Source organism: Sinohyriopsis cumingii, chromosome 5 (genome assembly GCF_028554795.1).
Source record: "Sinohyriopsis cumingii isolate HCF-2022 chromosome 5, ASM2855479v2, whole genome shotgun sequence".
Lineage (NCBI taxonomy): Eukaryota > Metazoa > Mollusca > Bivalvia > Unionida > Unionidae > Sinohyriopsis > Sinohyriopsis cumingii.
The window spans coordinates 57,605,288-57,626,167 of NC_142965.1; the positions used below are offsets into that span (position 1 = coordinate 57,605,288).

Genomic DNA, 20,880 nt, shown 5'->3' on the forward strand with positions numbered 1-20,880 from the left:
TGACACTTGTTTATGAAGAACATTAATGGACATCTGTAATAAAGATATTCTGTGTCCCTTTTGTTGTTTGTTACTGACACGCTTAATTGTGCAATGGAATACTTTTTTCAGTGTTGCTAGTGGAATAAAGTACTTCAAAGCTGGCAAGCACATGGAGGCAATGCAGGAACTTAACAGAGCACTCCAGATAGATACAAATAATGTAGAGGCCTTAGTGGCTAGAGGGGCTTTGTGAGTATTTGATTTCATGAACTGAATTGTAATATGATGGTTATTATTAAGTTTCTAGATTTATTGTAACAGTCTAGGAATTGTATTGGCATTGACTTAATACTCCATTGATACAGAGCTTGCAGTGATGTTTTTCTTTAGCAGTGATAATGTTTTTTGTAATTTATGTATGATCTGTTATTTAGTATCCATTAACTTCCATTAGTTTCAACAGCCAATAAAAAAAATTGATATAGTCAGTTGGAAATATATGCTTTCCTACATTATTTGGCATGATATCTTAAAAAATGTCTTTAGCCTAAATAGATCTGAATTTTAGAATAAACTACCAGAAATTGAAACCAGTCATATACGTGTACAGGTTAACATTTCCAGAGAAAAGATGAAAAATCGACTAAAGATTGAAAATATAATCTGACAAATGACTCAACCATCAACATAGAGATATTAATGGCTTTTGATGTAAGATTTTGCAAATTCTTTTATTTATTATCTTTTGAAATCCTACCTAGATCTGGTACCATGGTGAGTTGATGGGAAAGACTCCTTACCCCGATCATTTCAGCACTAAATAACCTATTTGTGCTGCTGTACATAAAACACTAAGCAAACTAAATAAAAGTTTGTCAGCTGGAAGTATTTGGAATTTATTGTTACGACTACTTGTGATTCATTCAATAATTAAGAAAATATTAGTATCATATTTTGGATATGATTAGTGATTATTGAAACCGACATGACAAAAATGGCAGATGAGTACTGTAACTGGGATTTATCTTTAAAGTATTTAGATTATTTGTTATATTTTACAGGTATGCCAACAACGAAAGTTACCACAAAGCAATACAAGACTTTGAAGATGCCTTAGCAGTGAATTCAAACCACAGCAATGCTAGGAAATATTTGTTTGAGACACTGCTGGCAGTGGCCAGAGAGTAAGTCCTGGACCTCTTTGAAAGTTAGAAATTCATTTTTGTCTCACAGCGAACATTAGAGAAGACATGGACATCAGTTTTCCAACATAGTTTTTATTGTTATAATCATGGTGGAAGTTTACTTAAGATTACTGTGTGACATTTACAACCATGTTTAAATGGTTAAATTTTTAAAAATTTATTTTTGTTTGTGTTTTTTTTATACATCGAATTTTTAATCTTACAATTTCTGTTGAAAAAAATAAATCTACTATAACTGGTAAACACTGATAAAATTTGGACTATTAGACTAAATAAGCAATATATGTTTAAAAGTTTATTGTCGTTAAAGTTTAACAGTTCCATGTTTGTTATTTAACTTAACTGCATTTGTGCACAGTTCCCATTAAATTCCACAATAAATATCTACTTTGATACACTTGTATAGTATTATTTGGCCCCTTTTTGTTTGCATATGTTAATGACGTGTTTACAATTTTAGGATTGAAGAGCGTGGGAAGGACCTAGAGGAAGCTGAATATTATTACAAGAAGGCTCTAAGCATCCAGCCCGAGTCCCAGGAAGCAAGAGAATCACTTAGACACCTTCATACAAAGAGGGTTAAGTAGCATAACATAGAATAAGCATCATAAGTTAGCTCCCTTGTTTACTTAGTAACCAAATTTCCAGATACTTTACATTCTCTTGAAAAGATTTATAAAAAACAGACATTTTGATGCATTGTTTGTTTATACTTAGGTCCAAGATCAGGTGTATGATTTCTTCGAATGCATTAACCAATCATAATACATTAGGGCACGGGTCTCACGCACATGGCTTGCCAAGCTGTATCCTGTGGCCTGCAAAATGATTGGCTTCACAAGGTAACATGAGAGTTGACAAAGGTGGTGCGTCCCTTCGGCTATCAAAATTGACATCATGCGGCCGTCAGGGTGGTTTGAGTTTGAAACCTGTGCATTAGGCAGTACATACATTACCTCACAAATCCAGTCATGCCAAGGTAAAAGAAAGAGTCGCCATGTAATTTGGCTTGATTAGCAAGAAAAATACTAAAAGGTCATCAGCTTGCCTATATTGAAGATAGGTCAGAGTTGTCTCCCCATTGTATAGAAGGGTTGGTTACAATCACATCAGTCATAGGTTCCTGCTACTGCTCTACTTCAGACTGCTCTGGTGGCCTAGTGGTTAGAGCATCTGCCTCGGATGCAGGAGGTCGTGGGACTGTGTCATACCAAAGACAAACAAAAATGGTACTAACAGCCACCTCACTGGGCACTCAGCATTAAGAAGATAGTGTTAGGACTGGTTGGCCTGGTGTCGGGATAATATGACTGGGTGGGACATCATGCTACATATCTGCGGCATGATGCCCCAGTGCTAGAGATCACTATAAACTGCCTCACTGCAGATATCATAGCGATTTGCCTGCATTCAGATTAAAACACTTTTCAAGCTAATTAAAAATGCTTATGGTTAGGAAAATTGGTGCACTTTCCTTGATCCAGTGTACAAAGCAACTTGTATGCCTAGGTTTTTGCATAAAATCTTAGATGCAACACTTGTACTTATAAATCAACTCATTTGTATGTTATATCAATAAATGTCAAGTAGTGAATCATTTATTTTGAAGTTTTAAGATTGTCCTTTATTATTCTTTGACATTTATCTTGATTCATAGCCTCCACTTCATAGTAAGTTCAGCATGGTTTTTGACTGATTTTGCCAGTACAAACCATTGTATTGCTTTCTCTGATTACAGTTGTAATAAGCAATGAGCAGTTTTAAGTGTGTGGGATGCAAGCATTTTAGTCTGATTGGTGTTAACCACCTCACTAGCATTTATTAATTGAGTGCAGTAAAAGCTATACATGTGAAATGTATGCCCACTCTTTCCAAGAAAAAAAAAAGGTGACTGCTGGCAATTGGACTTGTGGGAGGGCCGTGATGCTAATGCATGTTGATGCTAACAATAGCACTGATGCTGGTGTTGCCATTTTTCTGATATCTAAAGCTCTACTGGTGGAGAAATCAGCCATTCAGAAGAAAATACTGCAGCCTCAGCCATCACAGGTTTTACACACAACATTACTGCAACCAGAACACAGCAAAACCTATTGGGCCGTCAATATTACAATATCAGTGCATGGTGATTTTTTCCCTTGGATAACTGTTGCTGAACATAGCCACTAGACACCAGCCAGCTCCATCCAAAATCCACTCCAACTACAGCAGAGTCTCAGCCTATGCCTTTGAATTCTGGGTCATTCATCCCAATACCTTAATTGTCATCATTTTCTTAAGGTGAACTAAGTTCTGCAAACTTTGCATTTCCAGTTGGGACTTTTAGAAGTGGTGTATTTGTTAATATATCTACATTCAAGTCCATCACAGTCAGCTAATCCACACTGCTTGATTCTTTCTTAATCAAATCTCTACTGTATGGGGTCAAGCCATTGCAGATCTTGCACTGAGGGGAACGCCATACTCCAGACCTTCATCTTGCCATCCATAGATTTTAAAGCCTGGGCAGCAAAAGCCCCTTCAGTCAGCTTAGTCATGATAAACTTGCTGCTGACAAATCCAGATTATCGCAATCAGTAAAATCATTGATCAGCTGCCTACCCAATTGTGCCTCTCCTTACATGCAGGCACATATGTGCACATAGGTTCTCTGTCCTAGCTTATAGTCGCTGAACCAGCTTGTGCCTTTTTCCCAACCAGTCTGATTCTCAATGTCTTTTAGTAACCAAGGGAAATCAGAGTTCCAGCTAATTCTGGTTTCATTCCTCGATTGGGAAAAATCTTGAATTGACAATCTAATCAACTTTAGATAATCAGGAAGATTTGCCTTCTGAAGCAAAAAACAATTTCCATCTGAACCCAAAGATGTTGAACCTACTTCCTGGCTTACAGAAAACAACTCTTCAGGAAGAGAGTTCTCTGAAAAAGCGGTAGAATCAAACCTCCACTTTGAAGCCTATGTGAGGAACTGAAGAATAGTCTTCTACTTGTATGAGCAAAAGACATATCTCTCCCTTCAGTGCCTAAGTTCCACAAGTAGGTGACTTAATCCAGTGGATTTACCAGGTGACTTAATCCAGTGGATTTACCAGGTGACTTAATCCAGTGGATTTACCAGGTGACTTAATCCAATGAAGAATTGACCTTCCATTATAATTAAATGATTCTGCTCCATGATCTCAGAATTTCTTTTGAAATAACAGAAGCGGGGATATATGCTAAAACAAAAACCGCTTTGACCTTCTCAAAGCTTTCTTGACCAAAGGCCTTAGCTGGGTTTGCAAACACATATACACCGACACATTTTCATTGTCAAAGGCAAGTAGAAAGATTCACAAAACATAATGATTTATAGTTGTATGTTTTTGTAACAATGCAGTCACTAATTTCAAGATCACTATAAATTCAAGTTAATAAATATAAAATCTTGAGGTGATAAATACTTTATCATAATAACAAATGATTTCTCTGCATACAAAATAATGTTTGCTGTTGTTAGATTTATTCTTTTCAGATCTCATTATGCCTGTAGAAGAAAAATTTTCAACTTTTGTAACAGAACTTGATTAAAACATCTCATTTCATCTATCTCCCAATTAAGGAAACATCACCAATATGAATCATGGTTTTTTATCATATGTTATGCAAAGGAGCATGTTTGTCTTCCAAAATGAGACAGCCTCCCAATTAAGATGTTAGTGGTTCTGCTTTGGGCATTAACTTCATATTGCTTTGATAAGATATACTTGTCTTTCTTTGTACACAGATCAGATTTATTTCCATGAGTCCAAATTTCTTCTGTGTTTTTATCTTCACCATCATAGCATTGGTATAGAATCAAATAAGAATGGACAATTTAATAGAGGTAAATAAATATTTAATTTTTCTTAAACATAATTGTTTAGTGAACTATGAACTTTATTGTTTGTCTTGATCAGTATCACACCATCATTCAAAACTTTTGTCACAAATACTATCACAGTTAAAGAAATAAATGAAGTGACAGAGTGGTTGTGATATGTTGGCAATTTTGACACATGAAATGGATGGTCCAGCTGAAAAATCTGGTAGGCTCCAGTCTTGATGATAGCATAATAGCTTTGATAATAGACTCAGATGTGGACACAGATGGAAAATGATATGTAACATACATTTAACAGGTATAAAATATAATAATATATCCTATTTTGGTACCAGGACCCATGTGTCCAAAGGCTTGTCCCATCCTAAATTCAGTTCAAAAGTCCTGAACCAGGAATCAAGAAAAAAATTCATCCCATGATAAGATTCTTTAATCATGGGCAAGTAGTTAGTATTAAGTTGCCAACATGTGGAATATAGTTTGAAAGAGGTTGTTTGCTGAAGTTTTGAAATATAATGAAGTTAATGTTTTATTTATGTGTGTGATTCTCAGGAAAAGCATGGACAAGATAAAAGGAAGATATCTCATGATAATAGAATGAGTTCAACACCAAAGTCACATGATCAGAGAGAAGATTCTCCTTTGAGAAAAGACAAGGATCATAGAGGAAGCACACCTCAGAGGAGAAATTCTAATACCAGTCCTAGTTCATCAAGAAAATGCCAGAAGCATAGAGAAACCACACCACAAAAAAGAAGTTCTGTTGCAAGTCATAGCCCAGAAAAATGTCAAGAAGACTTAATCACATCAGCTTCCCAAGCTGATTCCTTTTTAGGCAAGACGGCAGAAACATTGAAGAAGTTAATTAAAGAGGATAAGAAAGAAGGGTGGGTAATTTTCATGCAATTCGCTTTTGTTCAAAAATGTTATATCTAGTGGTATAATGTTCCAAATAATTTATTGTAGCTTTTAAAATCACAGTAGTAGTTTGCTACCAGATTAATGTCACCATGGGCATCAGTTGCAAATTAAAATTGTAATTTTTATCTTCAGATCGGGTTTAACATGACAAAAATGTATATTCTGTGGGATCTATACCTTGGAGTTTGCAGGAGAGAATACTGGAGATAGCTATCCATTGACTTTATGATGTTCATATGTTCTGACATTAAATCACTTCATGAAACTTGGTGTACATGTGTCTATTATGACTATATGTTGATTGAATAATGAAGTTGGCTTTCTCATATGAGTACTTTATGAGTTGTCTCCCCATTTTTCAAATGTCTGTTTATACCATCATTATTTTGTATGCTTTCATATATTCTGAACCGACCATGTGACATCTCTTTCTGAAGCTTGGTGTACATGTGTCCGTTATGACTAGATGGACTTTTGCGTAAAAAGATTGGCTTTGTATTATGTGTACTTCTTTGAGGTATCTCCACAATTTTAAAACAACCACCATGCTTTTGTTTGCCATTCAGATTAGATGAAATTTTTGTGATACTCTATGAAACTTGTTATGTACAGATTTCATGACTAGACAGTGTGCCATGTTTGCACTGTCAGATAATTACTTCATGAGTTGTATCCCCAGCTTTAGTTTTCTCTATGGTCCTGAATCAAAGGTGTACATTGAACATAGGCTAGCAGGTTTCACAGTTTTTTTGCCCTGTGTCACCCAGAGCTAGAACATTTGTGCCCCACAGGGTTAGAATCAAATCTCGAGAGTCATACATGAAGACCTGACTGCAACTGCATAGGGGTCACATTCTTGTGACCTTTGAACTAGCCAATGGAAATGCAGCTTTCAAAAAGTTGAAAGTGAATCAGATCATTCATCACTTATTGATGCTCTTCAGCCATATTGCTCAGTCTCCCAAATATGAAGGTATAAAACTTTTCAGATTGGTCGATAAAATAGACAATTACGGGAATAACATGGGTGACTAGAACATGACCCCTAAGTGGTCGCTGTCAGATCTTCATGTAGGACAGTGGAGATCTGATTTTAATCAGAGATTGCCCCCCTGGGTACAATTTTTCAACAGAAAAAGAATGAAAACTATGCTTACAGATTTTCATTAGTAGATGTCCATCCATATCTCTGTTGGTGCTTGCAATGGCTATAGTCACAAAAAGTGATTAAAACTAAAAGATAGCAGTGAAATATCTATTTTAAAATGATGTATCTGGCATTATCAACATTAAAGGTTTATGTAGTCTGCTGAGTTGCAGTGTATATTTAATGGCTGTTAATGTAATATATTTTCAAGGCTAAAGTTGCGCCTTTGGTGAGGAATAATTTTTAAAATTTATTTTGAGATTGAAATAAAGACAGAAGTGACTAAATTTATGCAAATAATATGTCATTTCATTAATGATTTGTTAATTTGGAAAGAAATTTTTTAAAATAATAAATTCTGGTAGATAATGAGTATATGCTAAACTTGATAGAGAACAAGATCCAGAATGGAATATTCCATGGCACAGTTCATGCTTGAGCCATTAGATTGACCATCCTTTTTATGTCAGAATGGAATATTCCATGGCACAGTTCATGCTTGAGCCATTAGATTGACCATCCTTTTTATGTCAGAATGGAATATTCCATGGCACAGTTCATGCTTGAGCCATTTTATTGACCATCCTTTTTATGTCAGAATGGAATATTCCATGGTGCAGTTCATGTTTGAGCCATTTTATTGACCATCCTTTTATGTCAGAATGGAATATTCCATGGCACAGTTCATGCTTGAGCCATTAAGATTGACCATCCTTTTTATGTCAGAATGGAATATTCCATGGCACAATTCATGCTTGAGCCATTAGATTGACCATCCTTTTTATGTCAGAATGGAATATTCCATGGCACAGTTCATGCTTGAGCCATTAGATTGACCATCCTTTTTATGTCAGAATGGAATATTCCATGGCACAGTTCATGTTTGAGCCATTAGATTGACCATCCTTTTTATGTCAGAATGGAATATTCCATGGTGCATTTATTTTTAGAGGTTAATCCACAGAATGAATTATTTTCAAATATGCAAACTTTGACAAGAAAATCTCTGAATTCAGGTACTCACAAAAATGTCTTTTTCACAAAACCACTTAATTCAGTACCCAATTAAACAAAATCAACCATCCTAACTTGTTTGAACAGAGAGCAAAATTATTATTTCTTAATGTCCAGATGTTTATGTTACTGATAGTAAATAGATTATCAAGGTGATTCATGGAATGCATTCACTTTGTATGTATTTTTTTTTTCTTTATCATTTCACCATTCTGTATTTGCATTCTCTATTTTCTTCATGTAGCATTTAGAATTCCATTTGCATTCATTATGCATCTCTTTTGCATTTTGTTTTCATTTCACTTGTAAAATTGTCTGTTCCAGGGTCTACACCACATTGGTGGTCTTATCTTCAAGATCAAAGTCAGGGATCAATACTAGAACTTTGATCTCACTTTTCTTTCAGCTCTATAACTTTAGAGCCCTTTCAGATTTAGCTTTCAGGATGAAACTTTGTACTGTCGTTATAAAGCATCTTGTGTACTGCATTGTGGGTGGTGTGGGGTCCAGTCTTCAGGGTCAAGAGTGGGTATTTTAAATTTTCCATCAAACTTTCCTTTCATCTCTGAGTTAAGGTTCATCAAAACACTTTGTTCATTGCAGCATATCTTTTGGCCATATGACTTCAAATGTGCACAGTGGAAACTATTGTAATGAATTCTAACTGCTGGTAGTGTATAGATTACATTACGATAATTACAAATACATAAAATATTTAATAAACCTCCACTTAAACAAGCAATCTAGCTTTTAAGTTTATCAAACTTCACCAAAACTGAACAAAGTGCAATACATTTCAAAGTTATTTGGCAACAGCCTCCATGAATGTACAAGAGAGATCTTGCAGAAATGACTTCCCATTATAATAGTTATGCATTTATATGATAGTGCTTACTTCTCCCATTACAAGTGACTAACTTCAACATTGCCACTATGTGTTTAAGAGGAAAATTCAAAAGTTAATATTTTGGATTTAGTAAGTTTCATTGTGTAGTTTTGGAAACTAACAAAATATGGATTTTAATACAAAACAATCTAAAACAGTAGTCATGTCATCAAAATCCACCCAGTTTACCACCTTTGACTTGATCTTTGGACAAAAAAGAGTATAATTTATACTCCATGATATGGGGGCTCTGATAAGAGGCTTACCTTCCCAAAATTGTAAACATGCACGTGTTCAGACGATTGTCCTAACTTTTGGCCTTTTACCCATAGGCTTTATGTTGGTCTATTACCCTTCTGTAGGTGACTAGATTTTAGGATGGTCTGTTACACTTCTGTATGTGACCAGGTTTTAGGTCAGTCTGTTACACTTTGATAGGTGATGAGGTTTTAGGTTGGTTTATTATACTTTTGTAGGTGACAAGGTTTTAGATTGGTCTTTTACACTTCAGTAGGTGACCAGGTTTTAGGTCAGTCTGTTACACTTTGATAGGCAATCATGTTTTAGGTTGGTCTGTTATACTTTTGTAGGCGACCAGGTTTTAGGTCAGGCACAAATCATCATTTTCTTTGCCATTTCTCAAGTTAGTTATGAATAGAATATGTTCCCATCCATTTGCCATGCAGACTTTGTCATTAGTTTCTTGACATTCTAATAGGATGCATACAAACAGTTTGCCGTATTTAAATACTAAATCATATGCAGCACATCTTAGGTTCTACTTGTATTTCCACAATTTTCTGGACTCTGGTGTACCTTTGTTGAAAATACGTTTGCCACAATTTGTTTGGGAGAGCCATATAAATCTTGTCATTCATTATCTCAGCTTTTATGTTTTTTGTGAGTGAAAAATGCAGCTGTAAGATGCAAAATCAAGGATGTGAACACGCTTGGCATTTATATGCTCATTAAAACAAGTGTTTCAAAGTCCCTGAATTTTTAGGAGAGGGTTACATTCTATTTTAGGAGAGAGTTACATTCTATTTTAGGGGAGGGTATATTGTGTAATTTTCTGAAACAATACATTTTGATAGTTAGGTGCAGTGCTTCAAAACGATATCCATATTAATAACTAGGTATATTTTAATTGGAGTAGTGTAAATGAAACCAAGTTTGGTCCATATTTAAATGCTTTACAAAACATATGGAAATATTATAAAAGATGGAGAAAAAAATAAAAAATAAAAACAAATTATGTGTCTCAATAGGTATTAAAATTAGTTTTCTTGGAAAGTATTTGAAAAGTTCTTTAATTTTGTGCTTTTAAAGCTGTATGAATCCTGAAATTGCCCAGAAGAGCAAAACTTGGATCAATGACCTGTTACAGATCAATAATGATTTTCAGTTTTTAATTTTTATTTTTGAGTTGAGGAAGTTTCTGAATATCAAACAGTTGATGGCATTATTTGCATGAAATTATGATCGATACTCAGCTAATTACTGATAATGATACCTTTTCAGGAAAAAGAGGAAGAGGAAATCCACTGAAAATGAAGACTCAAACAAAAGAGCAAAGAAAAAGAGACATGAAAGTCATGGCAGTAAAAGTAATGACAGTTCTTTTGAAGAATTGTACAAAAAGGAAGAAACAGAAATACAAAGAGAGTGGAAATCTGGTCAGAAATCATCAGAATTATCTGAAGATCATAGTGGAAGAAGAAAAATGATGCCTGACACTCAGCAGAAATTTACTGAATTGCCAACCCATGATAGTGGCCTCTCACGGAGATTAACATTTTTCAGCACTGATATGCAGCAGAGAGGATTGAGGATCCCAGGTCTTGATGACTCCAAATCTGATAATGAAATCGATGTACACGAATCACCTTACCATAAAAGATCATTCCCAGATAGCACACAAAAGAGGATTAGCCATTCAAAGTACGAAAATAGGGAATTTGAAGAAAATGATCGATACTTGGAGTTACTTTCTCCCCAAGAAAGTGGTGCTGATGCCAGAAATATTGATTCTTTTGATGCACATCACTCCAGTGCATTTCCCAAGTACATGAAATACCAAAATGTAACAATGTCACAAGAGATGAGTGGATCTGGAAAAAAGGTGTATTCAGAGAGAAGTCAATCTGAAATTCAGTCACAGATGTATAATGAAAGAAATGATGAAAATTTCAAGCAGTGCATAGCTGTTGACAAGGATAGAAGGTCAAGATCTAAAGAAAAATCAAAACCTTCACACAAGGCCACTCAAGATTTTATTCAGAATAAATCTCCAGCACAGATACCTTTGGACAGATACAGTGACAAAGAAGATGATACATTAAAAATGCTGAAGAAGGAGTCAGTAGTGAGAAAAGACACTGACTTTGATACTAAGGGGATGTTAAAGTCTTCAGAGATCATATCATCAGAATATACCAGAAGTAGTGTCATGTTTGGAAATATTGAAGAACAAAATGCCTCAGAAGCATCAACCAGAACATCTAACAGAGGATTATTTGTAGATATTCCAAGACAACTTAAAAAGGTCCTGAAGAAATATGCCCAGAATTCCACTGAAAAGACAACTGCTGATAACTTGCCAAAGGAGAGTCAGCAGTTTACAATTGATAAAAAATTCAGAGATGATGAAGTAATGATTAATGTACCAGAGCAGGCAATAAAACAATCCAGTGGTCAATCAAAAAGAAGTAGACAGGGTCATGAAAAGGGAGACAGTAAATTTGATAAAGATGATCAGTATGACAAAGATGTACCCCTGCAGATAGAGGGTGACAGAAAAAGCAGGTCATCAGATATATCACAAAAGAGACTAAGTGTTGATCAAGAAAGGGATGAGAATAGAACTGGAAAAGATAAAGAAAGATCACCAACAAGAAGAAGAGATATTAAAAGAAACCAATCATTGGAAATGTCAGGTAGCAGGTCCTTAAGAAGATCACATAGCAGGTCCATAAGAAGATCACGTAGCAGGTCCTCAAGAAGATCACGTAGCAGGTCCTTAAGAAGATCACATAGCAGGTCCTTTAGAAGATCACATAGCAGGTCCTTAAGAAGATCACGTAGCAGATCATCAGGAAGATCATGTAGAAGGTCAGTAAGAAGATCCCAAAGCAGGTCAGTAAAATGGTTGCACAGCAGGTCATCAGGAAGGTCACAGAACAGGTCTTTACATAGGTCTCACAGTAGGTCTTCAGGAAAATCAAACAAGTTACATAAGTCAGCACGAAGATCTTGTAGCAGGGCATCAAAAAGATCACATAGCAGATCATTTCATAGGTCACATAGTAAGGCATCACAGAGATCACAGTCCTGTTCCACCTACACCCGAACTTCATCAAGAAGCTCATCAAGACATAGCAGAAACAGACACCTTAGTCCATCCACCTCTGACAGGTTGACGAGTAGTCCTTATCGTGAAAAATATTCATATCACTCAAGGTTCAAGCATCGAGGGGGTAGAAGGCGTGATAAATATACTGGACCAATAGTGTCACCATACAAGGATGAGCATTCAGGGTACAGGGGCCGTGGGAGAGGAAGAGGAGGAGGATATTATGATAGAAAAGATTACAGTGAATGGAGAAGAAAAATGAAGCTTGTGGAAAGATTTAAAGCAAAAAAATATGTAGGGAAAAGAAACGAGTCCCCCAGAGCTGAGAAAGAAAAATGCAGTGAAAAGATAGATAAAAGCACAGATTTTCAAAGATTGGAAGATAAAGAGCACCAAAAACATAAAGATGATAGTAATAGGTTTGATAAGTCATTCAGGAGAAAGTCTGTCGAGGATGATAGATATATGATAGACATGACAAGATATCCAGTAGATAACAGTATTAAGGATGACATAAATAAGTTACAGCAAGAAGGTCCTGACAAAAGATCACCAGGATCTCCAATAAAGGGGATAGCATTTGGAAAAGAAGACATTGGTGAAAAGTGTGTTCCAAGTGACAAGTCAGATAAATTAGCGTCATCTGACAAGAATCCTGCTGAGGATAAGTCATTAGACGAGATTCAGAGTTTGAAACAACTGCAGCATATCACCAAGTATTCTGGACAAAGTAGCCCAGGAAAGGAAAGTATTAAATCAAACAACTCATCCCCATCTAGAAAAAATGGTGCTAGTCCAGGGATGCCATTGATGACAGTAGACTTGAAAAGTAAATGGGACAGTCCTAAGAGAAAAAGTAGATGGGGAACACCAGATCAGTACAGCATTGGAATTGGATTAGAAATGCCCCTCATTTTTACCAAGGCTTGGAAGAGGGGTTCTGGTTCTCCAGTGGTAGAGTCAAAATTGTCAGTGAATGAGAGTGCGACTGTAGATAAAGAAGGAAAGGAGATTCATATTGAGGGAAGAAAAGAGGAAAGTGATTCATTCAGTAGCCCTTTCAAGAAAATGTCTCCAGATCATGGGAAAGTAGATATGGATGAGAATGAAAGTGGTACAGGAGGAGGAAATGCAGATGACATTTTCTTGAAAAGATTATCTGACAAAGGTGTAGAGGATTTCAGAGATGGAATATACATACAGCCACAGGCAAGCCCAGATCTGATTGATGACCCTGTTCTATCTGGTTCGTCTCAGAAAGGCAAGTTCTACGAAAGAGAAAACATTATAATCAATATAAAAAATACTGGGCATGAAGTAGAAAGGATAACTTCATATGTTACAAAAGATGAAAGAGATGGATTTGATGAAAGTAGATGTCAGGAAAAAGGAAAGAGAGAACCTATTTTTCACACAAAAGAAGATGATAAATATGATGTAAGACAGAAAAAGGATGATCATTATATGAAAGAGAGATGGCAAGATAACAGAGGCTTTTATGAAGATGTGTCAGGTCCAAATCAATCAAAATGTACCCCTTCAGAGCTAATGGGCTCCTACCACAAAAATGTTTTATCAGAGCATCTCCACCCTAGCATTACCACCGGGCAGATGGATCTCCCTGATCTTGTAAAGAGTACAAAGGGTCTGTCTAGGATAACTTATTCCAGAGCACAGTCTCCTGGACGAAACAGATCACTTACTAGGACTGACAGTCATGTAGAAAGACAAGAAGAAATGCCAAAAAGTCATTCAAAACTAATAGAAAGAACACACACAAGGGGAGGTGCAAAAGGAGTTGAAAAACAATCAGGCTCAAGATCATTTGAACCTTACTTCAAAAAGTCCAGAAGCAGATCACTGTCATGTGGAAGGGAAGGAAAGATTATGAAACCTGCAGCAAATGAGAAGAATAGAAAGGAAAGAAGTCAATCAAAGCAGTTGAAACTTGAAACTTCACCTGGAAAGAAGTTGAAAATTAGAAAAAGAAAACGATCATCCTCATCTTCATCATCTTCCTCAGATTCTACATTTACATGTAAAAAGAACACATCAGTTGCCAGTAAGTCAACTCTGACCATAGGAAAATCAAAAGCTAAGGATGACAAAGCACAGGTTAAGCCTGGAAGCAGAAGCATAACAGAGACCAGTGAGGAGTCCAACAAAAAAAGGAGAGAATCGCTTGATGACCTTGAGAATTTTTTAAATCAATTGAAGGAAAAGAAGAAAGAGCAGTGGATAGCAGAGGGAAAGATAAAGGACAAGAATTCTGAAGTCCTAACATGATCAGCAACATGCAAAAATATATATCTTATTTCAGTTTATAATGTATATATATATATTGTTTCAGTTTATAATGTATATCAGTGTTTCCTCTATGGTTGCAAGATTGGGAGTCAAAAATCCCCTCTTGTGTCAGAGCTGGGAGTCAGGTTGAGTAAAAAAAGAAACTTTGGTGTCAGAACGGGTGGTCATCTTAAAAAGTAGGAGGTCTCTGAAGCAAAAGTGAGGGTAAAGGGAAACAGTGTATCTATATATATATATATTGTTATTTTTGCTTTGTCAGCACTGGTTGATGACCTTTAGCATAATCCATTTATATACAAGAACATGAACTGTACATTTTTTGTAGATGATTTCAAGTTTAGAGACTACTGTAATTAACCTAAACAACCAGATCCTCCAATTTATTGGACAGCATATTTTTAAAATTTTTATTAATTTTTTAAAAGGATATAAATTTCCAGCTATCATGCATGTATTTTATTAATAGCTGATGACCCAAAAAATTAAGATTGGAAAATAAACTAAGGAATGTTTTACCTGTACTCAGAAACTGGTGATTGCGTAATCGGCTATCTAGCTGTGACATCACATTGATTACCCTAATCATCAGTAATGCAATCAGTCTTTTTTTTAAAAATAATTTTAAAAAGTAGAGAATCTTTATTATGCAAGTGTTCTTGTTTGGCAAACACGGATATAATGCAACCTGTTTACCAACATTGTACTTGCCAAGCACAACAACTTAGTTTACCAGCATTGTACTTGCGAAGCACAACAACCTAGTTTACCACCATTTTACTTGCCAAGCACAACAACCTAGTTTACCAACATTGTACTTGCCAAGCACAACAACCTAGTTTACCAGCATTGTACTTGCCAAGCACAACAACCTAGTTTACCAGCATTGTACTTGCCAAGCACAACAACTTAGTTTACCAGCGTTGTACTTGCCAAGCACAACAATGAATGATGATGATAATAATGATGATAATATTACAGACTAAATATTTGGTGAAAATTGATAATTTTCTTTAGTAGATCATATTCCAGACAAAGAGAAAAATCATTATTTTTGAGTGTCTTGTTTAGTTTAATAAAGGATACTTAAATTCAAAATTGCACTGTCCTTTCCTCCAGTTTGGTGGTTCTTATTAGGTGTCAGATCTTACATATATATGAGTGAAAGGGCAGCTCAAACAAAATGTGTGAAAAAATTATATATATATATATAAACCGAATACCCATATCACTTAGTCCTGGTATCTTTCTGGGGAAAGTGGGGTTTAAAGTATTCAATGTTATACATCTATTAAATGCTGTTTATTGCCTGCATTTATCAGAAGTGAAATGTTTCACGTTTGAGAACCATTTTTTGCTGAGTTTGTTGCTATTGTGCATTTTATTCTCATGGATCAGTGGTTCTTCACGGGGTTTTCCCGGGTTCTTCTCCGCCATTAATACTGGCCATCATACATAGCCTATTGTGTGCTGAAAAATGGCGTTAAATCCCACAACAACAACAACACTACTCTGAGTCTGAAATTGCAATTTATTTATGATTTAATCTGAAACTGTATTTTGTTTGTTTGAAGCAAGAATTTATGGCAGTTTCTCAGTTTTTCCCTGTTTGGATAGTTTCCTGTCAGTGGATCCTTCATCTCTCTCCCTCTCTTTTTGTTTTGTTTTGTGAGGAGGATTTATAAAGATTGTACATGGGTTTCACAAATGTTTGGTATCTTTGGCCAGGTTTTCATGTTTTCTTATGAATGACCTAATATACAAGTACAGATATGGATCCAAATTTTGTTTTTGCTGGTATTTTTAAAAATAAGAAACTTTCTTGATAAATAGACAATCATGTAGCCAATTAAGCCAATTAAGCAATAAACTGGTCTTAAATGGTGGCTGTTCACATAACCTGTCACAAGTAATAACAGGTGTATAGAGCCAGCCAGGACATACCAAAATATAAATAAGAATAATTAGTGTTGTCATTGTAAATGTATTACAGTATCTCCTTTTGTCTTATCTCAATTCATGCTGTAGCATACCTGTAGAAAAATCGTTTTGTGATCAGGATTATTTAGGTCAGAAAAACTTAAAGGATGGAATGTAGTCTAATCTCCATCTGTTAGCACATGAGTTTTTTCCCCCAGTCTTCTGACCTCCAATATGGCAGTGGTGGCCATTTTCAAAATCACTTTGTTGCACCTACACTTGGATGGCTGGTCATGTTGTCATGGTGTTTTGACCAAAAGACTTCCTATGATGTTTGGTTAATCCTTAATGAAGATTTGTGCCGCTATCTGATTTAGACACCAGGACAGCTGTCTTGAAAATTTTGTTATCACATCTCCTGAATAGAAAGTTATTTCAGCATGGAGTTTTCATGAGAAGACTTTATATGATGTCTAGTTTGTCCTACCAGTAAATGCAAATGATGCCAAATGATATGCAATATATCGGCCATTTTGAACATCATGTTGCTACTCCATGAAGGATACTTACATTGGCATGGTGTTTTCACCCAAAATCTTATGGTGTCTAACTGGTCCTAAATAAGATTGTACTGATCAGTGGTGACCATCTTGAAAATCTAGTTATTGCTACTCATTTTAAAATAGTTATATCAATCTTAGGTTTTCACCAAGATAACTTTTCACTGTATGTAATTGCTTCCAAATGAAAATTACACCTCTAAGACTTCCCAAAATGTGAAAAACTAATAACAGCTCCTTTTCCAACAATTAAAAAAGTAAGACATTTTTGGGGTGCATTATATAGTTATTCATGTGTTAAATGTTTGCTTAACTAACCTCCAAAATGGTTGGACTTGATGGCTCTTTGGAAAATCTTTATATGGTTACTTCTTATGAATGTTTGGTTGTATTGATATGGGGATTTTCATTGAAACATCAGTCATATTGATATGAGGATTTTCATTGAAACATCAGTTATAGTGATATGAGGATTTTCATTGAAACATCAGTCATATTGATATGAGGATTTTCATTGAAACATCAGTTATAGTGATATGAGGATTTTCATTGAAACATCAGTCATATGAGGATTTTCATTGAAACATCAGTCATATTGATATGAGGATTTTCGTTGAAACATCAGTTATATTGATATGGAATTTTCATTGAAACATCAGTCATATTGATATGAGGATTTTCATTGAAACATCAGTCATATTGATATGAGGATTTTCATTGAAACATCAGTCATATTGATATGAGGATTTTCATTAAAACATCAGTCATATTGATCTGGGGATTTTCATTAAAACATCAGTTATATTGATATGGGGATTTTCATTAAAACACTTAGAGAAATACGTTGCTGATTTTTAATGAAAATGGTGTTCACTGATCTTGAACTTGGCATCATTGTGGCCATCTTGAAAATCATGTTATCACTAGTATCTTGCACACAAGGTTTTCACCAAAACACTTTTTGCCATATTTATTTGGTCTGAATTCACCAAAACACATCTTCCAATATTTAGTTTGTCTGAATTAAACCCAATCAGACGACAAACTTATTTGCACTATTGTGAAAGAATTTTGAAAACCTGACCCAATTGACATTAGAGGCCATTGATGGCAATTCTTAAAATTTTGTAGTTGTTGAATTTGTAAACATAGTGACTTGTGTGGATATATACACAAATACATACTGGAGAATTTTGACCTGGCTTTATATTTAGTTGCCTTCAAATGACAGGTTGATAGTCACTATTCAGACACTGATTTTAAAGGCAATAGTCTTGATTTGGGTGGGTGGGTGTGGTGGCGGTGGTGGTTGTAAAAGCTTGTGAACATTAGAGTGCAAACAAATATAATTGAGATTTATTTATCTGTATTATGGATGTGTCTGATGAATACTTTGAGTAATACCTCTTAAATTAACTTTCTCCACCCCCACCCCAAAAAATATGGATTTAACCAAACTTAGCACACAGGTATATACTGGTATTGCCAGAGACAAGTTGAATGATTCTGTATCCATGACATTATTCATATATATTCAGGGTCAATGGCCATTACAAAAAAGTTTGTTCCTGCACTTAAAAGTTATTTTTTGAACATGTTAACACACATGTATGAAAATATTTTGGTTACTAAATTTGGTATGGTTAATTTTCTCAAGAATATCAGAGATGGCCTAAGTACCCAGCAGTTAAGTGCTGTTTTCATAATGGATTCCTGAAGACTCCTTTTGGGTAGTAGAGCATAAGCTGTGTTGAGAAATTCTTGTTTTATAACCCACAGTATAACAGGAACTCTTATCCAGACATGGGTTAGAAATTCAGCCTTGTTGTATAAGGTCTTAAATGCCTATCCCGTGTATTTCACTTTGACTACGTGACTGTCTAGGCAAAAAAAGTAAAGTCTTGTAATGGTATCTACCATGGTCTCTAAGAAGCAGTCATGTCACTATCAGTTCATATTAACTGTGGTTTTTCCAAGGTATTTCCTGCTTAAGTGCAAGAGAGATTTCTGTACTGTTCATACTAATGCCACATAGAAATCATCATGTGAAGAATAATGTATGTCCCCATTTAGGCTTAACTCTACAGTTGCATTATTTATACATAGAGGCAGACCCCAATTTTTTTAAAAACATGAATGCCCACATTTAGAGGTAACAGCAGTGCCAACAATAATACCTGATTAGAACAGGTCAGAAGGTTGAGTTTTATTGAAATGGAGTTTTAAGATATTGCTGTGGTCAGCAAGTCGACAACTTGAGTTGTCAGAAGTTGAACCTTTCACGTTTGACAGTAGCAGCTGTACTTCCCTCATCCCATATTGATTCGTAATGTAAGTTTGCTTAGTGTGTGCATTTATTGTTTCACTATCATCATCAATGTTCAGTTGTTTTTTTATACAGGTTTTATATTCAAGTTTTCTGTTTGTTTCTTTTTGTTGTTGTTTTTTATTTTATTTTTTCTAGAATTGATACTGGGGATTGTGGAGATATATCAAAACACAGGCACGAGTGAGACACCAGATTCCATGAAATACTTATTTGATGCATGTGTGCAGAATATACTATACTGCCTTTTCATCAAGTTTAGTATTTTCAGCTAATTGTATGACAGATTGAATCGGGTGTGGCAGACACGTGTTCATGTCTTGTGTCAGCCATTTGAAATTGTGTATAGATGTAAAGTCCAAATACACGTGGCTGTTGATTGTATGCATGAAAAGACAAATATTGGAATTGATTCTGTAATTATATACATTGATAGGGATGAACGGGTACCTGGCCCAGTGTGGTTTTATGATAAAAAAATTATCTTGCCGAGGACCCTTCACCTCAGCAGCAGTGATAAAGTAAGAAGAAAAAAATATAAGCGTTGTTTTATGATTGACAGAATGGGAGTGCGAGAGGAGGTGGGTTGGGGAAACCAGACAAAATGGGAAAACCGGACCCAATAAAACACTGCCCGTCTATCCCTAACAGTGTTGTGTTTGTAAACTTGCACTGTGGTTTGTGCAGATAAATTTATGAGATACACCATTCATGCATTATTTAGAAGAATAAAGTTGTAGAATTGATAGACTTTATTTGTACCTACTCAACAATTTTTCACATTTGTTTATTCTGATGTGCAGGAGGAATATTTTTTAAACTGGGTTGGGTGCAGGACCAGACCACAGATTAGGTAACTGGTGGACATTGGTGTTCATTGAACACATTTTTTGTTTAGATGTCATTTGTGGTGTCTAGATGGCATATTATCATCCTTGCCATTAGTCTTGCATGATCTCCTTTCATTTTGAATGGAATTCCTAATGTTTGTGCAACAGATAGCGTGTTGGCCTTCATCGTGCAGTCTATAAATGTATAATGTGAATTGTAGTAATAGAAAAAAGAAAGTTGACTACATTAGTTTTCTTGTCTTTTTCCCTGATGTGTTCTTTTCTTCAGTCTAAGCATTACATCACTTGATAAAAACAGAAGCATAATATGTTGTTTCCCATTCCTTAATATTTGTTCCCAACCACTTTAGAAAGGGGACGTGTAAATGGTTGGATTTATTCCATCTATCCGAACATCCATGTTTGTTTGAGTTTCTTTACACTGTGCCAAATGATTCGGACTGCAATATTAAATGAACAGTAAACAGGCAGACATGTAACAATTTTATTAGCAACAATTTTATTAGCAAACCATTTTCCTTCAACATCTTGAATAAAGCATTATTATATG

General features: G+C 35.3%; 1 protein-coding gene across 2 annotated transcripts in view; it reads left to right on the forward strand.

Moving 5' to 3' along the window:
* The window catches only part of LOC149799231 (uncharacterized), a 59,824-nt gene extending 39,273 nt beyond the window's left edge, over positions 1 to 20,551 (forward strand). For both annotated transcript variants that reach the window (XM_089958508.1, XM_089958507.1), the window contains exons 10-14: positions 112 to 231; positions 1,044 to 1,166; positions 1,648 to 1,765; positions 5,602 to 5,936; positions 10,539 to 20,551. In XM_089958508.1, the coding sequence (XP_089814634.1) occupies positions 112 to 231; positions 1,044 to 1,166; positions 1,648 to 1,765; positions 5,602 to 5,936; positions 10,539 to 14,655 (4,813 nt within the window). In that variant the 3' untranslated portion in view covers positions 14,656 to 20,551. The remainder of the gene's footprint in view (positions 1 to 111; positions 232 to 1,043; positions 1,167 to 1,647; positions 1,766 to 5,601; positions 5,937 to 10,538) is intronic.
* The last annotated feature ends 329 nt before the right edge of the window (positions 20,552 to 20,880 follow it).